At 39.4% G+C, this 25,825-nt stretch overlaps 1 protein-coding gene across 2 annotated transcripts in view; it reads right to left on the bottom strand.

Annotated features, from left to right (window-relative positions):
* ADGRL4 (adhesion G protein-coupled receptor L4) overlaps nucleotides 1-25,825 on the bottom strand; it is a 76,641-nt gene that overhangs the window by 34,811 nt on the left and 16,005 nt on the right. For both annotated transcript variants that reach the window (XM_009944902.2, XM_075424782.1), the window contains exon 3: nucleotides 1,561-1,713. In XM_009944902.2, coding sequence (XP_009943204.2) covers nucleotides 1,561-1,713 — 153 coding nt within the window. The remainder of the gene's footprint in view (nucleotides 1-1,560; nucleotides 1,714-25,825) is intronic.

Here is a 25,825-nt window from a genome sequence, read left to right on the forward strand (position 1 = left end):
TGGATAACTTGCATTGTATTTACAATGACAGTTTTGGTCTTGCTTCTGCTGTGTGTAGTACACCTTGAATATACTACGGTCAGCTGCTTGTGTGCAAGTCATATCTACTATCTGTAGCAGCAGATCCATTGGGTACAAAATATCTTATTATGGTTTCCCTGACAGATTAAGTAGAAAATTAATTGTGGATCAAAAGTTTGTCTTTAGGACTCACTGCTTGGTAAAGTAATTGGTACACTTGTTTAATGAGAAAAGGTGCCCACAGGTAATTTTTTATTTCAGTATGAATTTTGGAAGCTCTCAGCTCCTCCCATATGGATTTGCAAAAATGGGAAGAAGAGGGGTAGACTAACCCCCAGTAGAGGATAAAAAAAGATCAGTCTGCGCAGTAAAGAGGGCAAAAAAAAGACATTAAGAAGCTAATGGTAAAAAGCTAAAGTGACACAAGAACAGTCAGAGAAATAACTTTGAAGACAAAAATTCTGAAGCTGAGGAAATGTCATAACATAAAAAATCAAAGCCTGGACCAGAAACAGTGAGAATATTTACAGCTCAATGTGCTAACAGTCTCAATCCCAGCTAATTTAGGAACGATTCATAGCGGCTGCATAAAGCAGAGTTCTTTTAGATGGATGTGTGCAATTGGCAAGAAATGTTGATTAGATCACTTTCTGGCTTAATATGCAGCCATTCTGCTGATATTAAGAGCAGCAAGAAGAGAGGTCGTCAGCACTCACAAGCTCACAGGAGACATATCTAGAATGAGACACAGTCAGCATAAAGGTGTAAAGGGCAATAGATTTATTTCTCATTTTCCCATTCCCTGAGGACTGTTGCAACATACAGAGAAAATTACCAGGAATTTGAAAAAAGAGAAATAGTTACAGTTCTTCCATTCAAAGGGAATCCTAAAGGATTGCATAGCGGTTCAGAAATAACATTTTTCCAAGAGAACTTTTGCTCCCTTGTAATCGTGAACACATTCCATCCAGCTGCTACAGAAACAGAGGCTGATGAATGGCACAGGAGGTAGGATAACTAATCCTGCTCATTGCTTTTGATCAGACTTGAAAAATTACCCAAAATTTCCCAATCAAAGCCCCTAAACAAAAGATATTTGGAGCATATTAGGTCAAATGTATAGGGAATTTTTTTGATCCAGAGCAACCTGAATACAGAATACATTGTCACCCTGCTTTGTTTCAAGAACATGACCACCTTACAGATCACTGAAACAGTGACATAAATAGGTGGATTGGGGATTTCTGTGTCACCTTAACTATCTATTCATCATCTAAAACTGTGATATGTGGATTAAATATATTGCAAGGAGAGTCAATATTGAAGTGTTACTGAAAGCAATGGCAGCTGCTGTGTTATCAGTGAGAAGTGTGGGCTTGAACTGGAATATTAAGTCTGTACCAGTCCAGATTGTGGGAATTTTATATCCAGACTCCAAACTTCACAAATATGAAAGCATTTTTCTAGATTTTTATAATTAACAGAAGCAATAAGAGAAGAGTGACATGTAAAGCTTGCTGGTAGACGTTAATAACTTACCCACGCAGAAGGTTCCATCATTAGGTATGAAAGTTTCTTGACCATTGCTGGATTTGAAGCCAGGCATACACATGCAGAAATAACTTCCCACCGTGTTTGTGCAATTGGCATGCTCTCCACAAGGCTGAGTAGCATTTTCACATTCATTATCATCTGTCAAGACATAAATTATGGAGAAATATTTGCATTTGCCGATTGAAGAAAACAGTAAAGTAAAAGCCTAATTTGGCCTTCGGTATTTTATTTATATGAATTTTGAATGCTGAGCTAGCAGTCTTGGTGTTTGTCTATATAGTTTTCCCATTGCCAAGGATGTAATCAGGTGTTCAGCAGCACTCTTCTGCCCTCATCCTGCGTGAGTCAACAAATGAGAAAACCAGTGGGATACTGAAGTGAAAGGTTTAATTGGATATTCACTTGCAATAAAGAATTGAGACAAGTATATGTTCTGCCACAGTTGTATTTGATAACATTTTTTGCTATCCAAAAATCTACAGGTAGAGAGTCGCCCTGAGGATGCATCTGGGAATTTAGAATCATAGAAAACAGAGCTCAAAGGGATATCAAGAAGTCACCCACTTTGTTCCCTAACACCAAAGCAGGATCAATATAGCTAAAGAGGTTTGTTTGTTTTCTTTTCAGCCTATTTTGAAGACCTTCTGTGGTATTTCTCAGTGGTCCCAGACAAACGTACAAAGTTTGTCCTACTGACTGACCTGAGTCTTCAAGTGCATTGTTTTTTCTTAGTTTTCCCAAAGATCTTAACAAACAGATGAGCAACTTTCATGGCTTCATCTATCTTTACCTCTTAGCAATTGCTGTGCAAGTCATCATTTTCATACCTGCAAACTTACATGATCTGTTTTACAGGGCTAATCCCATGCCTCCAATAATACATAAAAAAGGAACTATACACACAAGGTTTAAGACTACTTCGTCTCTGCAGAGCCTCTGCATGTGCTATCATTGTGAGCACAGGGATCCATCTAGCTTGATCAAAAGTCAAATGAAATCATAAACTCATGCATTGAACTTCTGCAGTAACTCAGTAAAACTGTTTCCTCTTCAGAATCTTCCAAGGTCCCGTTGTCTATTAAAGACTTTTCAGACCAAACGTGAAAAATTTCAAAAGCTTCCTTATCTAGACACTCTGCTTACAAAACTGAGAATAATACTCACAGTACCGATAATTCCATCTTTCCAAATATCTCATTTGTCTCAAAGCACCACAAAACTCTGAAACAAACAACGAAACTCTCGCACAGACAACATTCTGAGTGGAGTTCCCTACTATCTACATTATGAGAAAGGAAAATGTTTAAAGGCTTCCTGAAATCTACTGGGATTTTATTCCTGTACTCAAGCAAAAGGTACTCATAACTTGATGAATGACAGGAAAGAATTCTAACAGGGAGAGAAATAACAATTTATTGCAGAAGAGGAACGATTAAGGAGTGTGACAGGGAGAAGAAATATGATTTCAGAAAAGACGCCCAAGGATGAGTTTCAGAAATGTGCTTCTGCTTCCTGATGGTCAGTGTTCTCTTAAGCTGTTTACAGAGATAGGATACAGATAAGTAAAGTGTCACGTAACCTGTTGCAGTGGCAAGATTAAAGTACACCAAGAGCTGTAAAGCATTGCAGGAACACACTTCTGCAATATAACTTAGTCAAAATCCTGGAACAGGACATTTTTCAGATTTCAAGTCTGATGTGATTTTGAACATTACTCAGTTGACTCAGATGCAAATATCGATTCAGAACTTCAGCTTTCCTCAGGGGAATTTGGGGCAACAGTATCAAATGGATTATGCTCATTATAAGTAAAACTGAATGTAATTTAATGAAGAAACCAAGTATAAAAGCACTTTGCCAAGACATGTCAATAATATTTGTTCTACAGCTTTTGTATTCTTGAGAATACAGCAGAGAAGGTATATGATTTAGATCTTAAAGAATGCCAAAGTAAAATGAAATTAGCTTAACTGGAGTTATGATAGGGAGGAAAAAATGCGGTGTGAATCCAAGTTCAAAAGCAAAGAATAAGAATATGAAGCATCCAGTTTGGCACACGGCATTGCAGAGACCAGGCCCCAGGACAGTTTACAAATCCTGGTAACAAGGTCCACTTCTTTGAATATCATTTGTATGTATCTGTTTGGGTCTTTTGCAACACCAGTTTGCTTCCAGACACTGGCATTTCACGACAAAAAAAGTGGACTATCCTATTTTAGCTGACAAGTAAGCTTGGTCTTGGGAAAGTACTACAGATCCTAGAAAACAATATGTGTTGACTCTGGAAAGCTCATGGGATAGTAATCACAGAAGATGAGAAGTAGGAGGACACTAATGACTGCAGGACTTTATTCAAAGTAGAGGAGTAAGAGAGCTAAGGAGAGAAAAGCTACAGGCTACATATAAACACTTTTCTTTTGGATTTGTTTTCTAGTACTTCAAGTGTAGTCCTCAAAATCCAGCAATGTTGCCTTTTCACAGAATCACAGGATGTTCGGGATTGGAAGGGACCTCTGTGGGTCACCTAGCCCAACCCCCTTGCTAAAGCAGGGCCACCTAGAGCAGGCTGCACAGGACCTTGTCCAGGTGGGTCTTGAATATCTCCAGAGAAGGAGACTCCACAACCTCCCTGGGCAGCCTGTTCCAGTGCTCCGTCACCCTCAGAGGGAAGAAGTTCTTCTTCGTGTTCAGACGGAACTTCCTGTGCTTCAGTTTGTGCCCATTGCCCATTGTCCTGTCACTGGGCATCACTGAAGAGAGTTTGGCCCCATCCTCCTGACACCCACAAGTGGTGGTCCAAAGAGTTTACAAGCAGTATTAAAATTGCTTATAAAGAATTTATTGATGACAGCTGCACAATTAAGCCTAAATAACTTTACTAGATTACTGGTGTTTTCCCTCAATATTTAGGATGTCTGTAAGAGTTTAATGGTGACTATATTGCATTATGAGGCTTGCCTATTGAGACCACCTTTCTGATAATTTGGGAAACCTTTAGATCATAGAAGAATAGCAGTAACTTACATTGCAAACACAAGAATTCATATTTTAAAGAGTTCAGTTCATAAGGAGCTTTCTTTTCTCTATTGCCATGGTCTAATGTAATACCGAGCAGATCATGCTGGGGAATAATTTACTGGACCACATCCTGCTTCCATTGAAATTAATGGCATAAAAGTCACTGACGTAATTAGGCCCAGGGTGGCGCTCACTATGGAAAACTAGTGGGATAATGAGAAAGGCAAATGACAGAGAATGAGGAGAAAAAAAAAAAAAAAAGGGGAGTTTCATATCTAGTTTGACTAGATGTGTTTAATCTGCCTAATTTCACACATCTTGTTTTACCAGATCAACCATGATGGCAAAAATATCTTCTAGTTCTCTATATAAACAACTTGAATTTTTGTTCAGATACTAGTTCAATGTGAAGCCCAGGGGCTTAAAGTAATTTTCTATATTTTACATGATTTATAATATTATTGGATTTGTGATTTAAAGGACATTAGAAAAAAATAACAGATTTATAGATGGAAAAATATTATGTATTTAAATTTTGTTTATTTTTAAAGAAAATTTTCTGTCTATACAGAGAGAATACTTTAAACAACTGCAAGCATATAATCCTCCTGCTTTGTTGCCACCTAACTTAATTATGGCATGTGCATTCACTTCTGGCACAGATATCCGTTGAACATTGGAGGCAGTATTTCAGGAGTGCACATTTCTTTAAAGATTTTTTTTCTTCTTTTCCAGTAACTGATGAAAAATTTGGAGACTTTTAGAGACAAGACTGGCCAAATGACAAGGTTAATTATTGTGGCTAATGGTAATGCTGCATTCAAGTCTATTTGATACACAAGACATTTCTTGAATAGATGAACTGTCTTGAGAAATGACAGATGTGGAGGCGGGGAGCAGGCTGTTGAAGTTTTTTTTGTTTGTTTATTTTTGTGTGTGTTTTTTTTTAGCATGGTAGTTCTATGATATTTGGATAGCTCTAAAATCTCATCATTAAAAATCATGGTGCAAGGAAAGTTATCGTTTCCTAGGAAATTTATGTTAAATAACCCAAAGATAGGGGGATACAGGAATGCGTATATATGTCTACCTGGATATTGTAGGTTGCTTACATAATATAGATGTAAATAAAATTGAGTCTCAATTTTCACCTTAAAAATGCAGCTACTATGTATTTTACTGTACATAAATGTAATTATGGCTAGATGGAATTAGCTACTAGTTGCATATAATCATCTCTCTACTAATCTCTTGAAAATGTGTAAGGATCTTCAAAAGCAAAAAATCTTAAAATCTGATATATCCCTTTCAAACACCATTTTTAATTGAAGGCGGTCATTCTGTATTAAAAATGCATATGTTCATTAATATGAGAACACCATTGGTTTAGGATTAAGTAGCCCCACTAATAAGTTAGGGTGTTGGTGAAAGTCTTTGCCTATCATGGAGAGCTTTAAATTAGAACCAGTATTTGAACAATCATTTTTACATCAGGTAGCATTGTTCATTGTAAAGTAAAATGTGTATAAGTTTTGTTTAGCATTCATATAATACAGTTTTGTATAAAGAGCATTAAATTATTTTAGGAACTTTACAACATAAATACAAAAAGGAAGACTGATTTGTGGATTTTAGGGCCATGATGCAGTTTGAAGCTAAGAGGAATCTGATAAGATTTTAGGAAAAAAGCATAGAGGAAATTTCTTCTATTATATTCCATGTCATTTTTGAAGTGCAAGTTTTACCCTGTCATATATCCTGTTTCAGTACTGGATGGTTATAAAATTATAACCTACAATAGGAAAGCGCCAGAGCAACTACAGCTACAAAATGACACAATTTGTTTTATTGTGGCAAGCATGAGAAAGTGCTTTGTATTATCAGCTTTAGATATAAGATTTTTGTAATGCTGTTTACATGTTTTACATTAAATATGTCATGAGGAAAAGTCTTATTGCAACAGATTTATGAAAACAGCTTTGAAGGATTTCCATTGCACTGGGTACATCTCCATGTTAGGCTTTTTGATGATATGATGACATACAATATGATGAGTTAGTTATGGGGTGAAACCTATCATACTGATTCACAATCACACAGAAATTCCCCCCCCCCTTTGTAAAATTAGAAGTAAATGGTTTCTCCCTTCACTTCAAGCAACAAACAAACAAGGAGGAAATCACCGAAGTTAAATAGAATGATTTGTGTATTTTCAGTCCTCACTAGTCTGCAAAATGAGAAGTGTAGAAGGGAAACTGTGTATTATAGAATATATTCTGAGCTCTCTGGCATTGAATTAAATTGATATCAGTCAGGTTGTTGGCATTCATTAACTGGTAAAGTGACCTCACTGGAAAACTAGCGATGTTGAACCTGGAGTTAGGTTACTGGTGGTAGCCACCAGTGGTGGGCTGGCCTATGGCTGCAGGAGCTTGCCACCTGGGAGCCTACCACATGGAAAGCCTGGCCTGGAGCTGCACAGCCTGTGAGCTCAATCCTTGACTTCCATGCTCTCATCTCTTCTGCAGAAGAGCTGGAATTCCCAAAGTCTTGGATCATTCTGTGGAGATATTCAAGACCCGCCTGGACAAAGCCCTGTGCCGCCTGCTCTAGGTGACCCTGCTTCAGCAGGGGAGTTGGACTAGATAACCCACAGAGGTCCCTTCCAACGCCTAATGTTCTGTGATTCTGTGAAGGCTTTCTACAGGCAGAGCACTCAAACCTCTTGTTCCTCTGCTTCTTCAGCAGGGCCACAGTCCTGGCTCCCCACATAGGGTAATCTGTGCTGCAGCCAGGGTGCTCTGTGGGCTTTGACCTGGATAACCATCAGGCTGGCTGGAGAGGCACCAGAAATCTGGCTGTTGCTGGTGAACTCTTGACAACTTGAGATTCCAGAGAAAGATTTTAATGAATTAAGATCTTCTGGCCAGAGCTTGAGTTTGATAACCAGGGTTTTCCCAAAGCCATGCCTGAAGAAGCATGGGCACAATAGTGTGATTTGCATAAGTTTAATGAAGCAGCCTATACTGAGGCCACTACTGTATACTACAATACATTCACCTTCCATGCAGTGCATTCTCCAGATGTCTTAATCGCTTCTTTATGTCATCAACAATTAATTTTGCCTCAATCCAGGCCTTCTGAAACCAAGGTTGGAGGCCTCTGGGGCATACCCACCTATCAAGAACAGCAGTCGCAGCACAGAGCTGGGGACCAGTATTGGACACAGCAGCCTGAAAAGTGGACAGCACTGGGTAGGAAGGAAACACAGCTGGAGCGACTAGGGAATACATTGATTCATTGCATCCGGCTGTTCTCTTTCGGCATCAGCCTCTGCTGCCAAAGCTGCTATGGAGCCCCTGGGGGAAACTAAAACTACCCTTCCCCCGTGTAACCCTCATGGGAGAACAGTACCTGAAGTGCCTCACTTAACCCCTCAAAAGCATGGAAATGAAAGGCTTCCTGTAAAACAAATTCCAGTGCTACTCACCCTGCTGTGCTTAGCTTATCTGGAGGTCTCGGAACAGTGGGTGATCTTACATACATTACTTCTGTGCTGCAGGACTGTGCGTCTACAGCCATCGCAGCCTGAGTTAAGAGCAGCGATACCATTAACAACCTTGGTGTTCCTTCCTTGTGATGCGTTTCCATTAATGGTAATTTAACACAATTTGTTTATGATTCTCCAAAGATTCAGCATTCAAGTTCGGTCTAAATCAGCATGAAAGAGCAGATGCTTAGAAAAGACACTTGAGACTGCAGAACTGGGCTGGAGATCTCATTTAAATATGAATTGCTTTCATAATGGGCCCGATTCATCTTTGTCCTACGCTGGGGCAGGGGACCACGCAGTTGCTGCATAGGAATTCTTGCTACTGCAAGCTCTGTCTTGCTAAAATTTTGTAACTCTCTACCTCCTTGCACTAGCTCTTTGCAGTGCCTTCTCAGGCTTTTATGGCTTGCCAGGAGTTTTTAACTGGTTTGAACTTTATAGCTATGCAGCTGGCTGGACTCCTAAAAGCCCTTAGTTCAGCAAACAAATATTTTCTCTCCCATTCTTCACAGGCTATGTGTATACAGAGATGATTTTTGTTCACCAGTTCTTGTGTGTCTAGCTGAAAGGAAGGGCTTCACAACAAAAAAATTCCTATAATACCAGTTTAAGGAACAGGGCAGAACAGTAAGAGAAGAAGGAAAATCATATTCAAAACATGCTCAGGTTGAGTTTCAGAGATCAGACAAGGTTCGGAGAGGTTAACATATTATCTGAACTTCTTCCCTCATCTCTTGCTGGTATTTTCAGACTTTACAAATTAAACATGAAAAGCATTTATTATTGGGTAAGTGCCAGTGATGAAATTGTCATTTGTTTAGCCACACAGAACAACCTGCCTTTTCAACACTTGTGAAGTATCAAAAAGAAAATCTATAATTTGTGTTCACTCATATGTGAAGAATAAGAGGGGGGTGTGTGGGTGAGAATCTGCAAAAGTGCTAGTCCTTGACTGGAAACAAAACATTTAGCCAGACAAGCATCTGCAGGAATTTGAGAATAAAAAGGAACAGGGTGCTCAAATTAGTGGAGCAGAGGGAAAGGGGTGAATAAATCACTGCTGCATGGCCCTGTCTCACCTTTTCCCCAGCACTGCCTGCCCTGGAGAGCCAGCAGACAGCAGCAGCAGGCCCCCGCCACTCTCCCCAGAGGAGACCTTAGAGCTGCACTGACCAGTAGAGACTCAGCAAGACAGCTTCAGAGCTGTGCAGCTGCAAGTGAGGAGCTTCATTCTGGGTGTCCAAAGCCTGAATTAGTTATTTATTGCCTGGCTGACACCCCTTACCTTAGTGGATGATGAGGGAAGACCTGTGAGTGCTGTGAAGATCCACCCCTCCCATTACACACGAAACTCAGAACTGGTCAGGCATCCCCTGGTGATGTGGTGAGCAGGGTCTCAGGGCAGCTGTCAGGGGTGCAGGTGAAGAGCACAACTCACACTGCAGCTCAGGCACAGGAGACTGGGAGCTGCCACTCACTCTTCGGGGAAGCAGACCATGACCTCCTTGCACCTGGAGCACTCCAGGCTCCCCTTCAGCCTTCCTCCCAGCAACGTGGCATTAATTCACCAGCTGAGCACCTGGTCTGATGAGCTGTTAAAATGCAAAGCTAAAGGAGAGAGACTGCAGCAGAGTAATATCAGAGACAGTAAAACAGAAAAAATCCGGGATGAAGATGTCTGCTAGAGTTCTCAGACTGGCTTTAGAGGTGAGGAGTGACAAATGGGTGAATTCTCTGGAAAACTGGATTACAGACACTGAATAGGAGGTGATAAAAAGATAATCCCTTCTCCAGTTCCAGTCACACATGTCTTCTGGCTAACCATACTATGAACTCAAACAACCCAATGCTCCCATCTGATAGGATGTAAATGAGTGAGATGTTACCACTCAAATCTAAACGTTTCAGTCCCAAGCAAGAGATAAGACAGAAGGAAAACAGCTTAGCAAACAGTTTGATTTAGGGGAAGAAAAACTTCCAGGCAGCACTTTCCCAATTTTCATAACAAAACCAGAAAAGATACAACCAGGAAATTCATCACCACTTCACAGTTTATATATGAAAACCACTGCGGTGCCATCATGGTGTGGGTAAGCAAGATGTGAGAAAGAGGGTAAGCGAGACACAACATAGCTTGAGTGAGGCAGAGGAAACATTCTTTACCTGATGAAGTTAATCAAACTCGCAGTAAAGGCTGTGATAAGAAATAATGCTGTTCTCTGTCAGGATACGGACTTATCCTTCAGTCACATAGGATTAAGTCCTCAGGTCTTGAACACCACACAGCAATAGCAGCACTGCATTCCCACTGTGCCAGGGAGCTAGGGCTGGAATCACTGTGGCACCCACAGAGTATCATCACCATGCTACTCTGGGAGCCCTCTGCAGAACATGATGGGCAGTTCCAAACATTTAATGCCGGTGACACTGCGAGGCTTGTGAGTTCACTGCACAGAAGTCGCATGGTGGTGGATACAAATGAGAGAGTACATGGAGCTCTGTAATGATTTATAAAGCAACTATTCAGGCACAAAGCTAGTTGTGTGTTAAAGGTAGTTTTAATTGGAGTTAATGGGAATCATTGACTGTCATTTTGTTTGCGGTGGTTTGTATTATATGTTCAGGAGCCAGAAATTCAGATTCAGTTGCTGAATTCCTCCCTAGAGTGAGAAGACAGATGTGTCTGAACTAAAGGGCAAGCTCAGGTTCATCTCTAACTAATCCTGAAGAAGGCTTCCCCTCCAGCTGACCTTCTCCGTCACTCCTTGTGGCAGGCTGTGAAATAGCAGGACTGCTTCTGCACTTCTGAGACAACAGAACATCCTCATGTTTGGGTTAAGTATGCAAAAAGTCTGTTTCCATAACAGACCCTGACCTCAAACTCAGTGAAGTCCAAGGAGTGGCTTCCATTAACCTACATCTTTACTTTTATTAAAACAAAGGGGCAAAATCTGCCAAGAGCAGAAGTTGAGAATGAAGACCACATTGCTTCTACTTTCCTCATCCCACATAGATCTAATTACCAAGACCAACCTCAACATCCTGGCAGGCGCCCTGTGTCAGGTTACTACGCGAGGATTAGACAGAAAGTAATTGAGACGCATCATCAGTTTCTTGGTTAGTCTCCTTCAAAAACACAGAACCATTACAAGGTGAAGTGCAGCTGAATGAGAATATGCTGTATTTGAACTACCAGCTGTGTGCAGGTGTCAATGTTTTTCTCAGTGCTACCAGCAGATGGTTTTAGAAACTTTCCTGTGATTCAGTTACATCATTCTCAATCCAGTTTTCACTTTTGTTTATAACTTGCTTGTTTTCCCTGCAAGCCATTCTTTAACTGAAAAGTAAAACAGCATATACACAATCAGAATATTTTTGCTTAAGGGAAAGTGAGCAGTACAGTTACTAAGTGCAGCCCTTCCCAAGAGGGTTTGCCCGTGGATAACTATGCCACTTGCAGAACTGAGTGGGCAGCCCAAGTAAAAGTTCTGTTTCAGCACTACAAATAGAACTGTATTTAAGCAACAAAACAAAAAACCACAAAACCAAAAAAGCCCAAACAATCCATAGTCAGACAATATCTGCATTATAATTTCTTGCAGACTTCCCATTACATTTCCCATGTACCGTAATGCTGACATAGAATTGGCACCATGAAAGTAGAAGTATCAGAACATGAGGCTGAAATTTTGATTACATTTAAACCTTTCCTCAGTTTATGAAGATAATTGCATGATTTCTGCTGTACATGCATTGTATGCATATATGTGGTGCATTATGTGTACACATGTGTCCCCAATACTCCAGTAGCCACTGTGTAATAGAATCCAGGAAAATAAGACTCAAAGTTGTTATTCAATTTCTAATGCACCTGGTTCTTGTTATTTCCAAAACTAATTTCTGAAAAATCTGTTTTGCAGAACTTTGTGAACCAAAATACATAAACTCAGTATGGCACATTCTGCTATTTGTCTAAATCCAAGCTTTCATTTGCATATTACAACAGGAACTTTAAACTGTCCTCTTGTAGGGGAAATATTTCCCCAGTAGCTGCAAAGAGATTGGACACTATCATGCACCAAACCTTGGGATCCATCTGAACTGCATCCAGCAGTTGTTAAACGCCTCTAAGAAAGGCAGTTTAACCATATCAGGATTACTCTGTGGATATCTAATCCCTGACAACTACTAGATGGATGTCCCCTACGGCCAGTTACACAGGGGCCATCACTCAGAGGTCTTGATCTCTCTGGCTTCTTTAACACCACCCCATCTAATGGCAAATGAAATGCAAGGCTGGAAGTCAGGATGAACATGAGTTCCTACATCTCACATGTGCAGACTGCCTTCCTGACCCAGGGAAGATAAACTCTCTCTGCTTATATTTGCCACTCTAGCAGCATTTTTGAAAGGGAAAAGAAAACTTGAACTCCATCAAAAAGTTTTTTTGCTAAATCGTGATATAACATGATTTAAGAGCTTTAGCAGGAAGCCTTTATTCAGGCAACAAGGACAGATCTACATGTAGAAAGGACAACTAGGCTCATCAGTGTTTAACTGCAAGTTAAACATGCTTCGTGCTATTGAATCTGCTGCTTAAAAATAGGTGGTACATTATGAAGTGCAGGTACCATTGTACCTTTTCTACAATAAATTTTGTCATTCGAAAAAAATTTGCTGTAACGTATCTGAAACAGCATTAAAACATTTCTGGCTTTTAGTTTTGAGATCTGTATTATGTTCCATTTTGGACTTAGAAAGCAGAATACAATAAAAGATGTGGTAAAATCGCTTTGAAAGAAATAATAGCTCAAATAACATGGAAGGTCATAAAACAGTGACTACAGGAGAAGCTTTTTTTTTTTCTCCATTGTGGAACGGTATTCATTGATTCCTGAAACCACAGGCTAATTATGCTCTGAGCGGACAAAGTACTAAGGAGTCTAGTCTGGGCATCAGAGACATTGAGTTCACAATGTACTTTTGTCAAACCCAAGTTACAGCACTCAAGACAAGAGTAGCTTGATGAAATTTGATTGCCAGTACTATTCATAAGGCTAGATGAGGTGACCACTAGTCTATGAGATGCATGGACCTGCATTGCTCTAAGTTAATATTAAGGTTAAGTCATGCAATAATGCAATAACACCAATTAAAAAAAAAAATAAGTCTAGTCTTTGCTAAAGTCAATACTGTTTCATTCTTGTAAAAAATTACATGTGAACTAAGAATCTTCTAAAGTGGCCAACATAGCTTTCATGCTGGTTGGTGACAGTGTGTTTTCATATTATCTCTATTAGTAAGCTATCCCATCTAAATGCTCTGGAATTCAATAGCTTCACTACTGGATAATAGACTAATTCAGAAAAGGAAATAATTTCAATCTATAACTGAGAAAAGCCATTAATTACTGGAAAACATCCAGTCTCCAAACCTGAGGATATCAAATATGGTCTGGCAAGGAGGAGACAATTAGACTGAGGAATTCTACCCAGAGGGAAAACATGCCAGCATTACTTCAGCTAGACTAATGACTTCAACAATAACCACTGAAGTATTTCCAGCTACTGTCAATGCTGTAAGTATTTAACTCCATGGTGAAAATATTTTAACTACTGACAGTTATAGTCTCAGAGTCTGACCCAGCGATTCATTTTGGATAACAAAGCTCACTATAAAAACATATAGGGTTTGGTTCCCCCATGCTTGTCTTCTGATGTGAATTAAAGATAAATATAATAATGCAAGAGGAATTAGAGGTTATAAAACTCGGGAGAAGTTGGGTCTATGGTGCTGCTCAGGCTCAGTTAAAGTGTTGCAGATCTTTGGGCAATCACAGTCATTTTCCCATATAATATCACCCTAGTGGAATTTGCTCATTTGAAATGTATATAGCCTCCCTCCTTTCTGAAGAAAACTCTTCCGAAAAACAGACTGCTCTAAAGGCCAGATTTCTTCTTTCATGTGTCCCCCGAGCCCTACAGCTTTGAAATGATGGAGACCATGGTCTCCTTATGCCAAATGGTCTTGAGAGAAAGAAAGGTCCAGAAAGATCTAAGGCATACAATCTGGAAAACTTCAGCTTCCTGTCAAATGGCAGAATGAGTTAAGCCACTACAGTCCCTTAATGCATTTTGAATGTAAGTGGAATATACAGTATCCTAATTCGGTCTAAAGTGACTTTTCCCTGGCTGACTACAACAACAACTCTGCTCTTCCATAGTTATTACATACTAGGTCGAAATGTTCCATTTATTCATAATCACTGTTGTCTACATAACCTTGTCATTTTCCAGTAAAGATGTTTATTCTTGGGTACAGGGGCTGAGGACTTTATTATCCCAAAGATATGAAACATACTTAGCAGGCAAAAATCTAAAATTCTATTAAAAACATATCTACCGTTTGGACAGAAGTAATACTTATAACAGGGACTAATTTTGAAACATGGCACAAGTCAGAACTGAAAACACTTTCAGGTTTGCCTACTATAATACAACATGCCACATAGTGTTATTATGTGCATTTTATGCCTGGGAGTACTGACAGGCAGGAGGCTGTATATATGTTGTATAAACACTGTGTATCTTTTGGCAACAGGAGATATGCCTGTACGCCACACTGGAGGGCAGCCCAGGGGTAGGGCGTACCACAAGCAGCAATGCTATGTTAGTGCTGCTCTCTAGCCAAGCTAATTAGCTCCTTAAACGTGGTCTCTATGAGCCTGGACACTGCACCATACTGCATAGCCACAGTGCTTGCTATTGCTTGACTTGGTTTACCCAGTACTGCACGGTGTCAGCTCAGCAGACACTTCCAAGACAAAGTCCCAATTACAAAACACAGAGAAAACACTGCTGCCACCGATTAAAGAGAGTGGTATAATTTACATACTAAGAAGGCAGAAGCCACAGAATATGAGGATTTTCATAAGGTAGTGAATAAAGGCATGTAAAAAATAACAGATTTCCACAGACTGCCATGCTGGGGATCTGTCAGAGACTGAGGCACTGAAGAAACCTCCACTAGTACTTTAAGTAATAGTCAGCTGCAAAGTTCTCAGCTGGAAATGCTAAAAAGTTGTTTCCCAAGCAAATCACACATACACGAATAAATTAAAAGGAAGCTACTTTTTTTTTTTTTCCTTCAAGTAAACCACTCAAAGTAAGCACCTAAATCTAAGCTCAAGGAAACATAACGACGACAAACAACTTCACTATCAAATAGACTGAGCTCACAGAAGTATTAGGTAGATTTCTACAGCATGTTAAATATCCCTCAAATTAGATCATTTATTAGATATCTGGAAAAGTGCTGCAAGCTTCTTTTTTGAAAGTATTGGACAAGAAACTGGTTTCACAAAAAGCAACAGTGAAGATCGTTACTTTATTTTTAATCCAGGAAAGCTATTACATCATGTATCAAATGTTTTATTCATTAAAGAAGTCATTGCCTTTTGTCCTCTGCACCCATCTCTGGATGTACCAGCACAGGCAGTTCTATAGGATATCCTTAGTTTTGCTCCAAAAGTCCCAGCTCCGTCAAGATACTGAAGATCCCAGAATAGTTTGTTGGAAAAGGTTCTCTGTGCTTGGATTTGTTGCAAACTTCATTTTATAGTAAGCATTAAAGATTTCTTTTGTTTATTCAGTCAAGTGGAGTAGGTTTACATCTCAAATCTAAATACAGACTATGTGCAGAGAAAAGTACTGTTTAAAGACATTTATTCTCAAATGGTCAAGCTGTTAAATATGAAAATACTGGATTAGAGCTTAAATTCCTACTCCAGCTGCCCTTGCTCCAGATCAGGCACTGTAAAGCCAACATTTCAGTGGGTCTCTGGAGGAGATCCTGGAGATCAGGGATAGGAGACAGCTAGAGCCAGGGGAAAGGGCATGTTGGGGATGGGACAGCAGCACGCACTGTCGCAAAAGGGTAATGCCATGCTTTGGAAAGGCTGATATTTTACAGAGGGACGACTACTGTTCAGATGAGGGCTTTACCAGTCCTCAAATCTGCCCAGGAATTTGAGTAAGGAAAGGGCATTCCTTTTCTCTTAACTGGTGACATGCATGTTAAATCTGCCAGAAGCAAGTGGCAGAATCACCCTGTGAGCTAAGGCCCAGGAAAGAAGGAAAAACTGTTTTCAAAGCAGGTCCACTTTTAGGCCATTAAACTGCAAGATAATGATGGGTTTTCTTGAGAAGCAGCGAAATTCTTTAGACCTTCATTTGGTGCCTGTTGTAGCCAAAGGCTGCACTGTTGCATTATTTTATGTTTAAACATATCCTCCTCTGACAAGCCACTGAAGTCTTTAAAGTCTTCTCATCTTTATTACAGAGAGTACTTTGATCTCAATGCCAGAAAAGGTCAACACAAGAACTTCAGAATTAGACTTGTTTACATCCAACATACAATACAAATAAATGAATGTGGCAAGGACATCCCAGGCAGATTAAATGAGGCCAAGTCTTCCTAGTTCTGCTTAAAGTATTTTTGTTTTTGCCAACCATTGTGTGAGTGATGTCATCATCAAATCCAATGAAATTCACTTACTGATGTGCTGTCGTCCTCAAAATGTTTCATCAATCATAGCCCAGAAGGGCTCTGTCATAGGATAATTGCAACTTGGCATACCAACAAAGAGCATCCAAATGTCCTTAGCTTCCTTATCTATACAATGGGCAGGGATGACAGCCATTTTATTAGCTGATATATTGTTACCCCCATCAGATAAAATAGTGTGTTTTCTTGCTTTGATGTTTTCTGTCACCATAGCAGAGCTGTTATTTTCAACTGCATCTTTAAAGAAACGACTGCAGTGGCAGTTTATGTTCCTTCACAGTAACACTGCCTACAAACATCTCACAGAGGCAAGGGGTGTACTAATTGCACTTTATCAGAAAGAGATGGGAAGAGCAAGCAAAATTTCTGCCGCAGTTATTTCTAGTCAGACATAATTGTAGTCATCTCGCTTTTCTTCCTCAAGGAAACAAATGTAGACAAGACCACCAGAGAGTGAATTCCCATTGAATGGATAGCCAATCAAGAAGCCACCCAAAAATGACTTCAATCATCCCTGTTCTCCCATCTCCACATACAGAATTATTAATTTAAAGAATATTTAGTGGATTAAAATAACATTAAAATAACAGAAGCTTATATTTAACATTTCTCCACAATAACTACAACTGTTACAGCACTCAGAAATATGTATCTTACTTCCACATGCTTGGTTAGATCATGCAGACTTTGAAGGCTAACAAAAAATCTGTCATGCAGAGCAATATGCAAACCCATTTAATTTTCTATTTAAATCCTTCCTGACAGAGCGGACTTTTCTTGAATTTCAAAACAGCAAGCCTGTTAACCAAACTCCAAAGGTAGAAAAATCTCCTTGTCGACACCAGGCTTATCTCACTGTACTATCACTTGGGCAATAATTATAAGAAGTGCTGTAGACACAATTTAATAATTCAACATTTGCCAGCTGCTTCTGAAGACTTCCCATCTATACTAAGCACAGGGAAGGGCTGTAGACTTTCCAATGGACTGTATGACAAATACCTTCCACGTCTTTTATGTCAGCAGTGCTCAAACACACCAAGTTCTGCTGTGGGATGTGGTTGGCATGATAATGGGAACAGCACAATTAGAAGTCATGAGCACAGCAGAAAATCTCATCTTTGGTGGCTACTCAACAAGAGGTTGCCCCAGTAGCCAACGGCAAAGCAGGCAAGTGTAAACTGGCAAATACAGACATCTCTGTTAACCTTCATAGTTCTACACATACAATATGTCTCCTGAGAGTCAAAAGGCATTTTCACTGGTGCCGAATCCAACAGCCCTGACATAATGACATACACAACCCTCCCCTCCCCCCCAGTAATTCCCAGATACAAAAGGTGGGTTCTGCCACATTTTTTACAGGTCTGTGTTGCTCTTTCTCCTCCTGGAAGGCAGACCCTGGTCCTTCCTTTGCACAGTAGTCTCCCTTCCTGATTTTCCACTTCTATCCATGCTCCTGACAACACCTCCACAACTGGAGGTTGTGAGCTGCATGCACTCTTGGAGATATGACCTTGAGAAACTTACAGGTTTCATTTTCATTTATTGGCTTTGCTATAGTCTCTGGGTGGAAGTCTGGGAAATCACTTAACGTGCCTTTGTCTCTGTTGCCTATCTACAAAATCCTTTCTTCTACCTTGTCTGTTTTAAGTGAAACAGACCCAAACTCCTAAAGGTCACATGTGCTTCAATAACAGTATGAACTCATCTGGCACCTTGATCTTGTTTAGGTAAGCACAAACCAAATACTGAATCCTAAGAAATGAAACAAACTGAAACTTCCTTTCAAGCACTACTCTCCAAACGTTTTTACTTTGTGTGAAGGATGGTGCAAGAATAAGTTGCATAGTTAGAAAGGTACCTTTTTTCCCTGCTAACAAGCAGAGCTAAAAAGGAAATCCTGTCATGGAGTCAAGTGGTTAGGAGATTTAACCTTGAATACCCTTTCAATATTGCAGGGATGTTACACATTGCACAAACCAGATTTTACCTGTGCTACCATTCCCACTGCTGAGCAACAGAGATGGTCTGGAGACACACAGGGAAGGTACTCCAGTGCAGTCAACGGATGCCTTCCTTGCAGTAAGCAAGCAGACCAAACCCTTCCCTAAAGCAGAGTTTCTTCTCCTACGGAAAAACATTTCTAGCATAGAATTTAAGAGGAAAATTGTGTCCAAAAAAAAAAAAAAAAGGGTTGTGATAGTCTATTTTGAGCAGAATTGCTTGTTATTTTTAAGCATCAGTGGGTATCTCAAGGCTACAGTGCTCAGTGCTTTAGAAATGCCTTCAGTGTACAAAGCGAATACTTTTAAAATATTTTTTTTTTTTTACTTAAAGCTTTAACTCCTGAAGTCTCATTAACAACTCTAATACTCAAAGCTCACACAAGACAAAACAAAACTAAAGTATCAAACTCCCAGAAACAGAAAACATCTTTAAATAAAAGAAAATATTTTCATGTTTCTAGTTTCCTGATTTGTAGGATACACACATATATGAGATCTGATGCACAGCTATATGAACTGGCAACAAAGCTTCAGCAAATCCAGTAGTTCTATAACTTCTCTCATAAAATTATTTAGTTTTCCTATTTTGCATACGCACTTCAGGTATACCACATATCAGACCTCTAGAAAATTAATAAAATATTCAGAATTACACAATTGTACTACCTCATTTTGTTGACACATTTTAAAAATCCTCCTCACAAGTATTTAACAGATGATAAACAGATGATAACAATAGAGAGAATAGACTAACAAATAGTTACTGGGAAAGTCAAGGGCAGCAAATTACTCATTTCATTATCTATACAGGTTCCTTCAAACAACAGCTACTTCCACACTTCAGACTCACAGATCTGACTAACACCTATTGACAGACTTAGCTCATGCCTGCCTACTTGCTTCACAGAGAAAGTAACTATGTAAGGGTCCCACCTTGCCATCTACAGTTAAAAACATGGAAGCATTTACCCTTACCTGCATTTTTTTCCCTTCTGCTGCTCATTGCCATGATGTCTGCCTACATCCTGAAGCAGACTGTCAGTAAAAATCTCAGGGCTGTTTCCACTTCCTTCCCTTTTAATAGCTAGTTCAAGAAAGAGGTAGTAAATTGGCATCTGGAGTATTGGGGCCCAGGAAACTACTCAGCTGCAATTAAAATCTGGTGTGTGTCAGGTGCAATGAGTTCTGGGAAAAAATCAGAAACTTCCACAAACGAACTGCAACTGCCAGAAATACAGCATGGTGATGAAAGGGGCTCTTCAATGAACAGTGCTCCTTGGTCACTTATAAAGGATTACTCAATTATCTAATAATTAAACCTTTAGATAATGAAATAATTTTTAAAAGCAGGAGGGGAAAAACCAGCAACAAGGACTTTGCTTGAGCAGATGTAAAGCTGACGCATCTGCTTCCCTCTATACTAGCAAATTGGCTCTTTCAATATGTTTCATTTTTTCTCCTGCCAATTGCTGATCTCTTGTCAATTTACGCTCAAACTTGGAAGAAAATTAAATGGTTTGATGACATATTAGTTTCTGTATTTTATCTTTGAAATGCAAAATATATATTTCAATGATCTTAGAAATGTTTCACATCTTTGAAATCTTCGCAATTGTAAGATGTTGGGCTTGATCCTCATCTGGAACAGAAGGGCATAACTCCATCTAACTGAATTAAGCTAGGCCGTTTATCACAGCTGGTGATCTTGTCCATAGTTTTTCCACAGATTAACACAGAATATGTCACATACTTATTTAGAATTATGCAGTTTAAAAGAGGGTGGATTCCCTATATGCTTTAGACATGCTTGAAAATACCTATGCTAGATGATTGCCTAAAAATGCTTCCTAATAGCCTTAAATACTCATAATGAAACTACAGAACTGTCATCACAGCAAATCACACAAGGAAAGAAAAATGATAGCCGCATTAACTACATCAGCCACCTGCTCTATAAAGGTTATTAAAATGATGGAAACAGTATGTTGGCTATACCATACATGCAGGCTAAAACCACCAGCAGGTCCTGTATCCCATGCTACAAGCTGTAATTTATATGGCTATAATTTATACTATACTGCAATTTATACAACATTTATCAAAATGCCGTCTGGGAAAGACTGGCTACTGACTGGGGTACTCTAATTCCTTGCTCTGTGGCTACTTACTTCTTTAATTACGACTTGACAAAGGAATTTGGCACCAAAAGCAGGACTTTGACAAACGCCTGTGTTGTACTCCTTGATATGCTTGGGACTGCCTTGACCCTGCCAGCCATAAGCAACTCAGTCTCTACTTTTTAGCGATGCCTCAATTTCACTGGGAACTCTTTGCCAAGAGGGTGGGGTCCTGTGAACATAATATGTGTAACATACCTATGGGAACCTGTGCTATGCTCAGCATGGCTGAAGCCACTTTTATTCAAATAGAGGAAGAGGAAAAGGAGAAAGAGCAGGAGAGGTAGTGGCAATGTCCTCTTCATCAGCAGTGTTTTAGCATGCAGGAATTAAAAGGCAGTTATAAACAAATCTGCTTTCCTCTGGTCCTGAAAAGCACCCTAATCACCCAGCTGTAGGCAGCACCTGAGCAGAAATGCACTCCATCCCTCTTACTGAAGCTACTCCAGTTGGCAAAACCAATTCAATCACCCTGAGCCCATCAGCACATCTCTCCAGCTGGGCAGGTAGAGTCTTCATGCGGGAGTCCTGATTTCAGGTTCCTGCCCTAGGGATGCCTAAAGCATTTTATCCAAGAACTGTTTAAAGTAAAATAATCTGTCATATAAATGAATAGAAAGAGGCTCATTTTCAGAGCCACTGCCACTATGGATGGGCAATATAGATGAAACTGCTTACATTTAGACATTCTTGACTGAAAACAATGGCTTCCCTTTCTTTATGCTAAGTTTACCCATCTGTAAAGCAGACACATTACAGTTTACCTAACTCAGAGAAATGGGATAATACAACTTTGGCAAAAGAAAGGCTCCATCACATTGCTTTACTAGACATAAAAAGGTAATATAAATATATGATTTTAAATCAGCATTAGGATAGTGCAGACTCCAGGACATTTCTGATATTGCTTTTGCTGGATAATGTAATTCATTTTCTAACAGGTCTCTTGCCGTGCTTGATATTCCACAAAGCCAGCCTGTGTTACAAGATGTACATAGCTAATCTGCTGAGAAAAGAAATCATAAACAACACTTCATCCTGCATTATTTTATTCATGAGAGCATTATTCCAATCAGTGCAATCTTGAAGTATGGGTTGGATCCTGCGATCATATAGCCATGCTGACATACCCCAAGTTAGTCTGCTTTGAACATTCTTTAGTTCCAGAGGAGGAAGGTGGTGCAAAATATTTAAGGCTATCATATCTGGTTTAAAACTTCCTTATGTTTTTTGCCCCCCTTTTTTTCTTCTTCTTTTGTTTTTGCATTGTTGTGTAAGGAAAAATCTCATTCCATTATTACCCATACTTTCCTAAGTAAGTAGTCAGAGCAGGGTATTAACTACATTGGCAGTTAGTTTCCAGGATGGAATTGACAACAGCTGCCACTCCGATTGTCCCCAGCACAGGAAGTTTGGCTTTCGGGAGTTCCCAGAGCAGGCACTCAGCACAGCAAGAAACAGGAATCTCTTGAACAAGATTATGTTGGGGGTTTTTTTTCCAGGAGCTGGACTGAAATTTTTGTAATACGTACAAAGTGTCCACACATTCCTTACAAGTCAGCCATCACATGCTTTCAGTAGCATTGTTTTCACAGGATAACCTTCAGTTATATACAAAATGAAACCTGTTATCTCTTTCATGAATGCGTTTTAAAGTCCAAGGATAAGCATGGGTAAATGACACAAAGAAGACTGAAGATTTGCAGAGGAGTGACAAGAGCTAGCAGAAAGGAAAACTAGTTTCTTTAGACGTGGCTTCTCAGTGGTCATCTCCCAGAACAATTTAACTGTATATATCCACACTTATGCAGTATATATAAATTAGTACTGAAACTTCATTAGACACCATCCCTAGAAATTATTTTAGAGAGGTGGATCCCAAGGTCTTGCAGACATTGACCAGAAGATCTTGCTAGATCAGATGCTGAGAGCTGTCTCCCATGACAGTCCTGGATACTAAGCCACTGTTAAACGTCTGTCTTGTCACAGATTTGTTCTGTATGTGCTTGAAACTGAACCATGTCACATAGTTGGCAGCAAATGTAATCCCTCCACAAAGAGGATTTGATCCGTGGTGTGATCCTGCAGTTCTCAGGCAAGAATAGCTCTCAGTAAACCAACTGCGAGGTCTGTCCATGTATTTCCATTCTGAGTAAGGGACAAGCCACAAATGTGTGGTTACAAGGGCAAAAGCTCCTGTCCCTAGTAATCCATATAGCCCAGATGGCATGAGAAGAGATGGGCTATGGATACAAGCTGCGCAGTTCACAAACATGATGCCTACATCTGAATTCATACAGAGAAACTGGGTTACTTTTAAAATTGTTTTCCAAAGCCCCAAGTGACATGCAATACAAACAGCAGTACAAGAATTGCTATGAAAGAGACCAAGCCATGGCTCCTGGTTTGAACAGCACCAGACAAAATCACTGAACAAGTAACAGCATAGGGATCCTCCCCTAGAGCTGACAGCTGTCAAATTGACTCCCAGTTTTGAGACTCTCTTTGACTTTCCCTGCACCTTTCTTCTGTTCAGATGATCATCATGCCAGTCCTCCACCCCCTCCCAACAGCCATGCCATGCCTTTCTGTCCTTTCTCTCTAACTGTATCGCCTAGATTATAGCTAATCCCATCTCTCTGCCACACCTTGTGCTCTGGAGGTACTCCTCACATGTGACACCCCATTGCTGAAGGGTATGCATTTGGGATATTTTGCCCCCTTTGCCTTAAATCCCTGGGTGTGAATCTCAGCAATTGCTGAAAGTATTCCAAGAAGAAGGGGAAGAGAAGGAGAGCAAACCTGCAGTTATCTCTTGTACAATTGTTCTCAATTTCTTCTAAATATTATGAGTGTAAAAATCATCCGGAACAACAGGGGAACCATGACCAATAAATAGTTTGTATTTTCAAAGAACAGATCATGCCAGATAAATGTAATTGCTTCTTCACCATTTTCTGGATTAGTGTACGGAAGGAACAGAGTGGCTGCAATATATCTGGGCTGTAGTATAGCATTTGATACAGTGGCTCACAAAATCTTATTAGAAAAATAATTTATAATGTCTTGGATAAGAGTGCTGTCATGTGGATTGAAAACTGGCTGAAGGAATGTAAACAAAGGATAATGAGTCATGACAAACAGCACTGCACTGAGCTGTGAAGAGGCATCCAGTTGTGTTGCCACAGGAGCTGGTGTTAAGCCCAGTTTTATTTTACATATTTATTAATGCTCTGGAAAAAGAGATGAACAGCCTGAGAATTAAATTCACAGATGATACTAAATTACTAGGTGTTGTTAACACCAATTGGGACAGAGATACTATATAGAGGGAAAGCAGAGAGGATGGGAATGGGAAGAGTCAGTGACCAGATTTACCTATACAAATATGTGAGGGAGACTTTTATGTCCCAGCTGATAATAACAGGAGCCCAATGACACACCAGCCCAAAGCAGTTTACATCTGGTCTGTCAAAGGCTGGAGCAGAGAAATAACAACAAAACCAGCTAGGAGATAATTATTAACTACAATATTTCCCCAAAAGATCCCAGAAAAGGCTTCAGTCTCAATTTCTAGTCTCAATAAGTTTTAATGTTTGAGATTTTCTAAGATTTTACCTGGTTGCAAGCTATAAAGTAGCATATAGCAGTGTAATACAGAGTCATCTGTCTTCACATCGCTATATTACATCCCTTTTCTGAGGAGAAATCGGTGGTAAAAATCTCACCATTTTCTTTGTATACCTTGTTTACTTATACCATTAAGAGAATAGAAGCAGTAAAAACTGACACAGAGATAATAAGCTCTTTCAGGATTTTCACTCTCCACAAGAACTCAACCGCCTGAATTGAATCTGCTTAGAGATATTAAAGCAAAGATAAATTCTCTACCTATTTGCAGCAGCTGCCTAATAGATCCCACATTAAAGAAGGAAAAAAATAAGATCTTTTTCAAGCACTATGCTCTATGTGCTATAGAAAAACCCGTGAAAATATTCCGTTGTCCTAATACATTTTAGTGAAACTATATGCAGAGTGCTTAACTACAGTATGTTTTATTTATTTCTTATTCATTTATGGAGTACATTAGTATGATGAACTGGATATGAACCTAAACTATATAAATTAAGTTTTTGGATCTTTTATACAGATTAAAGGAATTCACATTGTTTCAATGCCTTTTAAATGTACGTAGACAGTATGGTCTATATACCTGTGTGTATTTATAAAGAATCTTTCCCTACTGATTTATAGCCCAAGAAATAGAAAAATCTAAATAGACTGTAGGTCTAACGAGACTCTTCAGTTCAAATAAAATTTTGCCTCTGAAGATAACATTAAATTAGTTAAAAAGAAGCCAACCAAAATAGATAAGAACATCTCATATAAAAATGCTTCTTAATAATTGCAGCAAACAAAATGTTACACAAGACCAATAACTGTTGAAACCTGGCTTCCTACCGTTTTATGTCATGAATTTGCTTGACTTTGGTGGCTAGGGAAATGCAAGCTCAAGGTCAATTTTTTTCATGGCTCAATCCAAAGTAAAATTACCCTTCCATGTGAATTCTTCAGTATGTGTGAGTTAACAGTGTAACTTTTCACATGAAATTATTTACGCAAAACATTCAAATTTTTAAAAAACTTTGTTCTTTTTACAATAGTTGGTGGAAGACAAGCGAGTTCAAAAGTTACTGAGGATGATCACGCTTCAATGTCACTCCCACAGAAAACCTTAACACATCAGCTAAAATAAAGTCACCCATTAAAGTTTTCATTATTCTCTACTTTCCTTCCTGGCTGGTAAAGATTGATATGGAAAGCTGGAGAAAAATCAACCTGTGAGGGCGTAAATAATTCACACTGAGGTGCCTTCAGGTTGCTTCAAGTTATGACAGAGGACAACGTCAGCAAAGGAGTGAAAACCA

This window comes from Opisthocomus hoazin, chromosome 6 (genome assembly GCF_030867145.1).
Source record: "Opisthocomus hoazin isolate bOpiHoa1 chromosome 6, bOpiHoa1.hap1, whole genome shotgun sequence".
NCBI lineage: Eukaryota > Metazoa > Chordata > Aves > Opisthocomiformes > Opisthocomidae > Opisthocomus > Opisthocomus hoazin.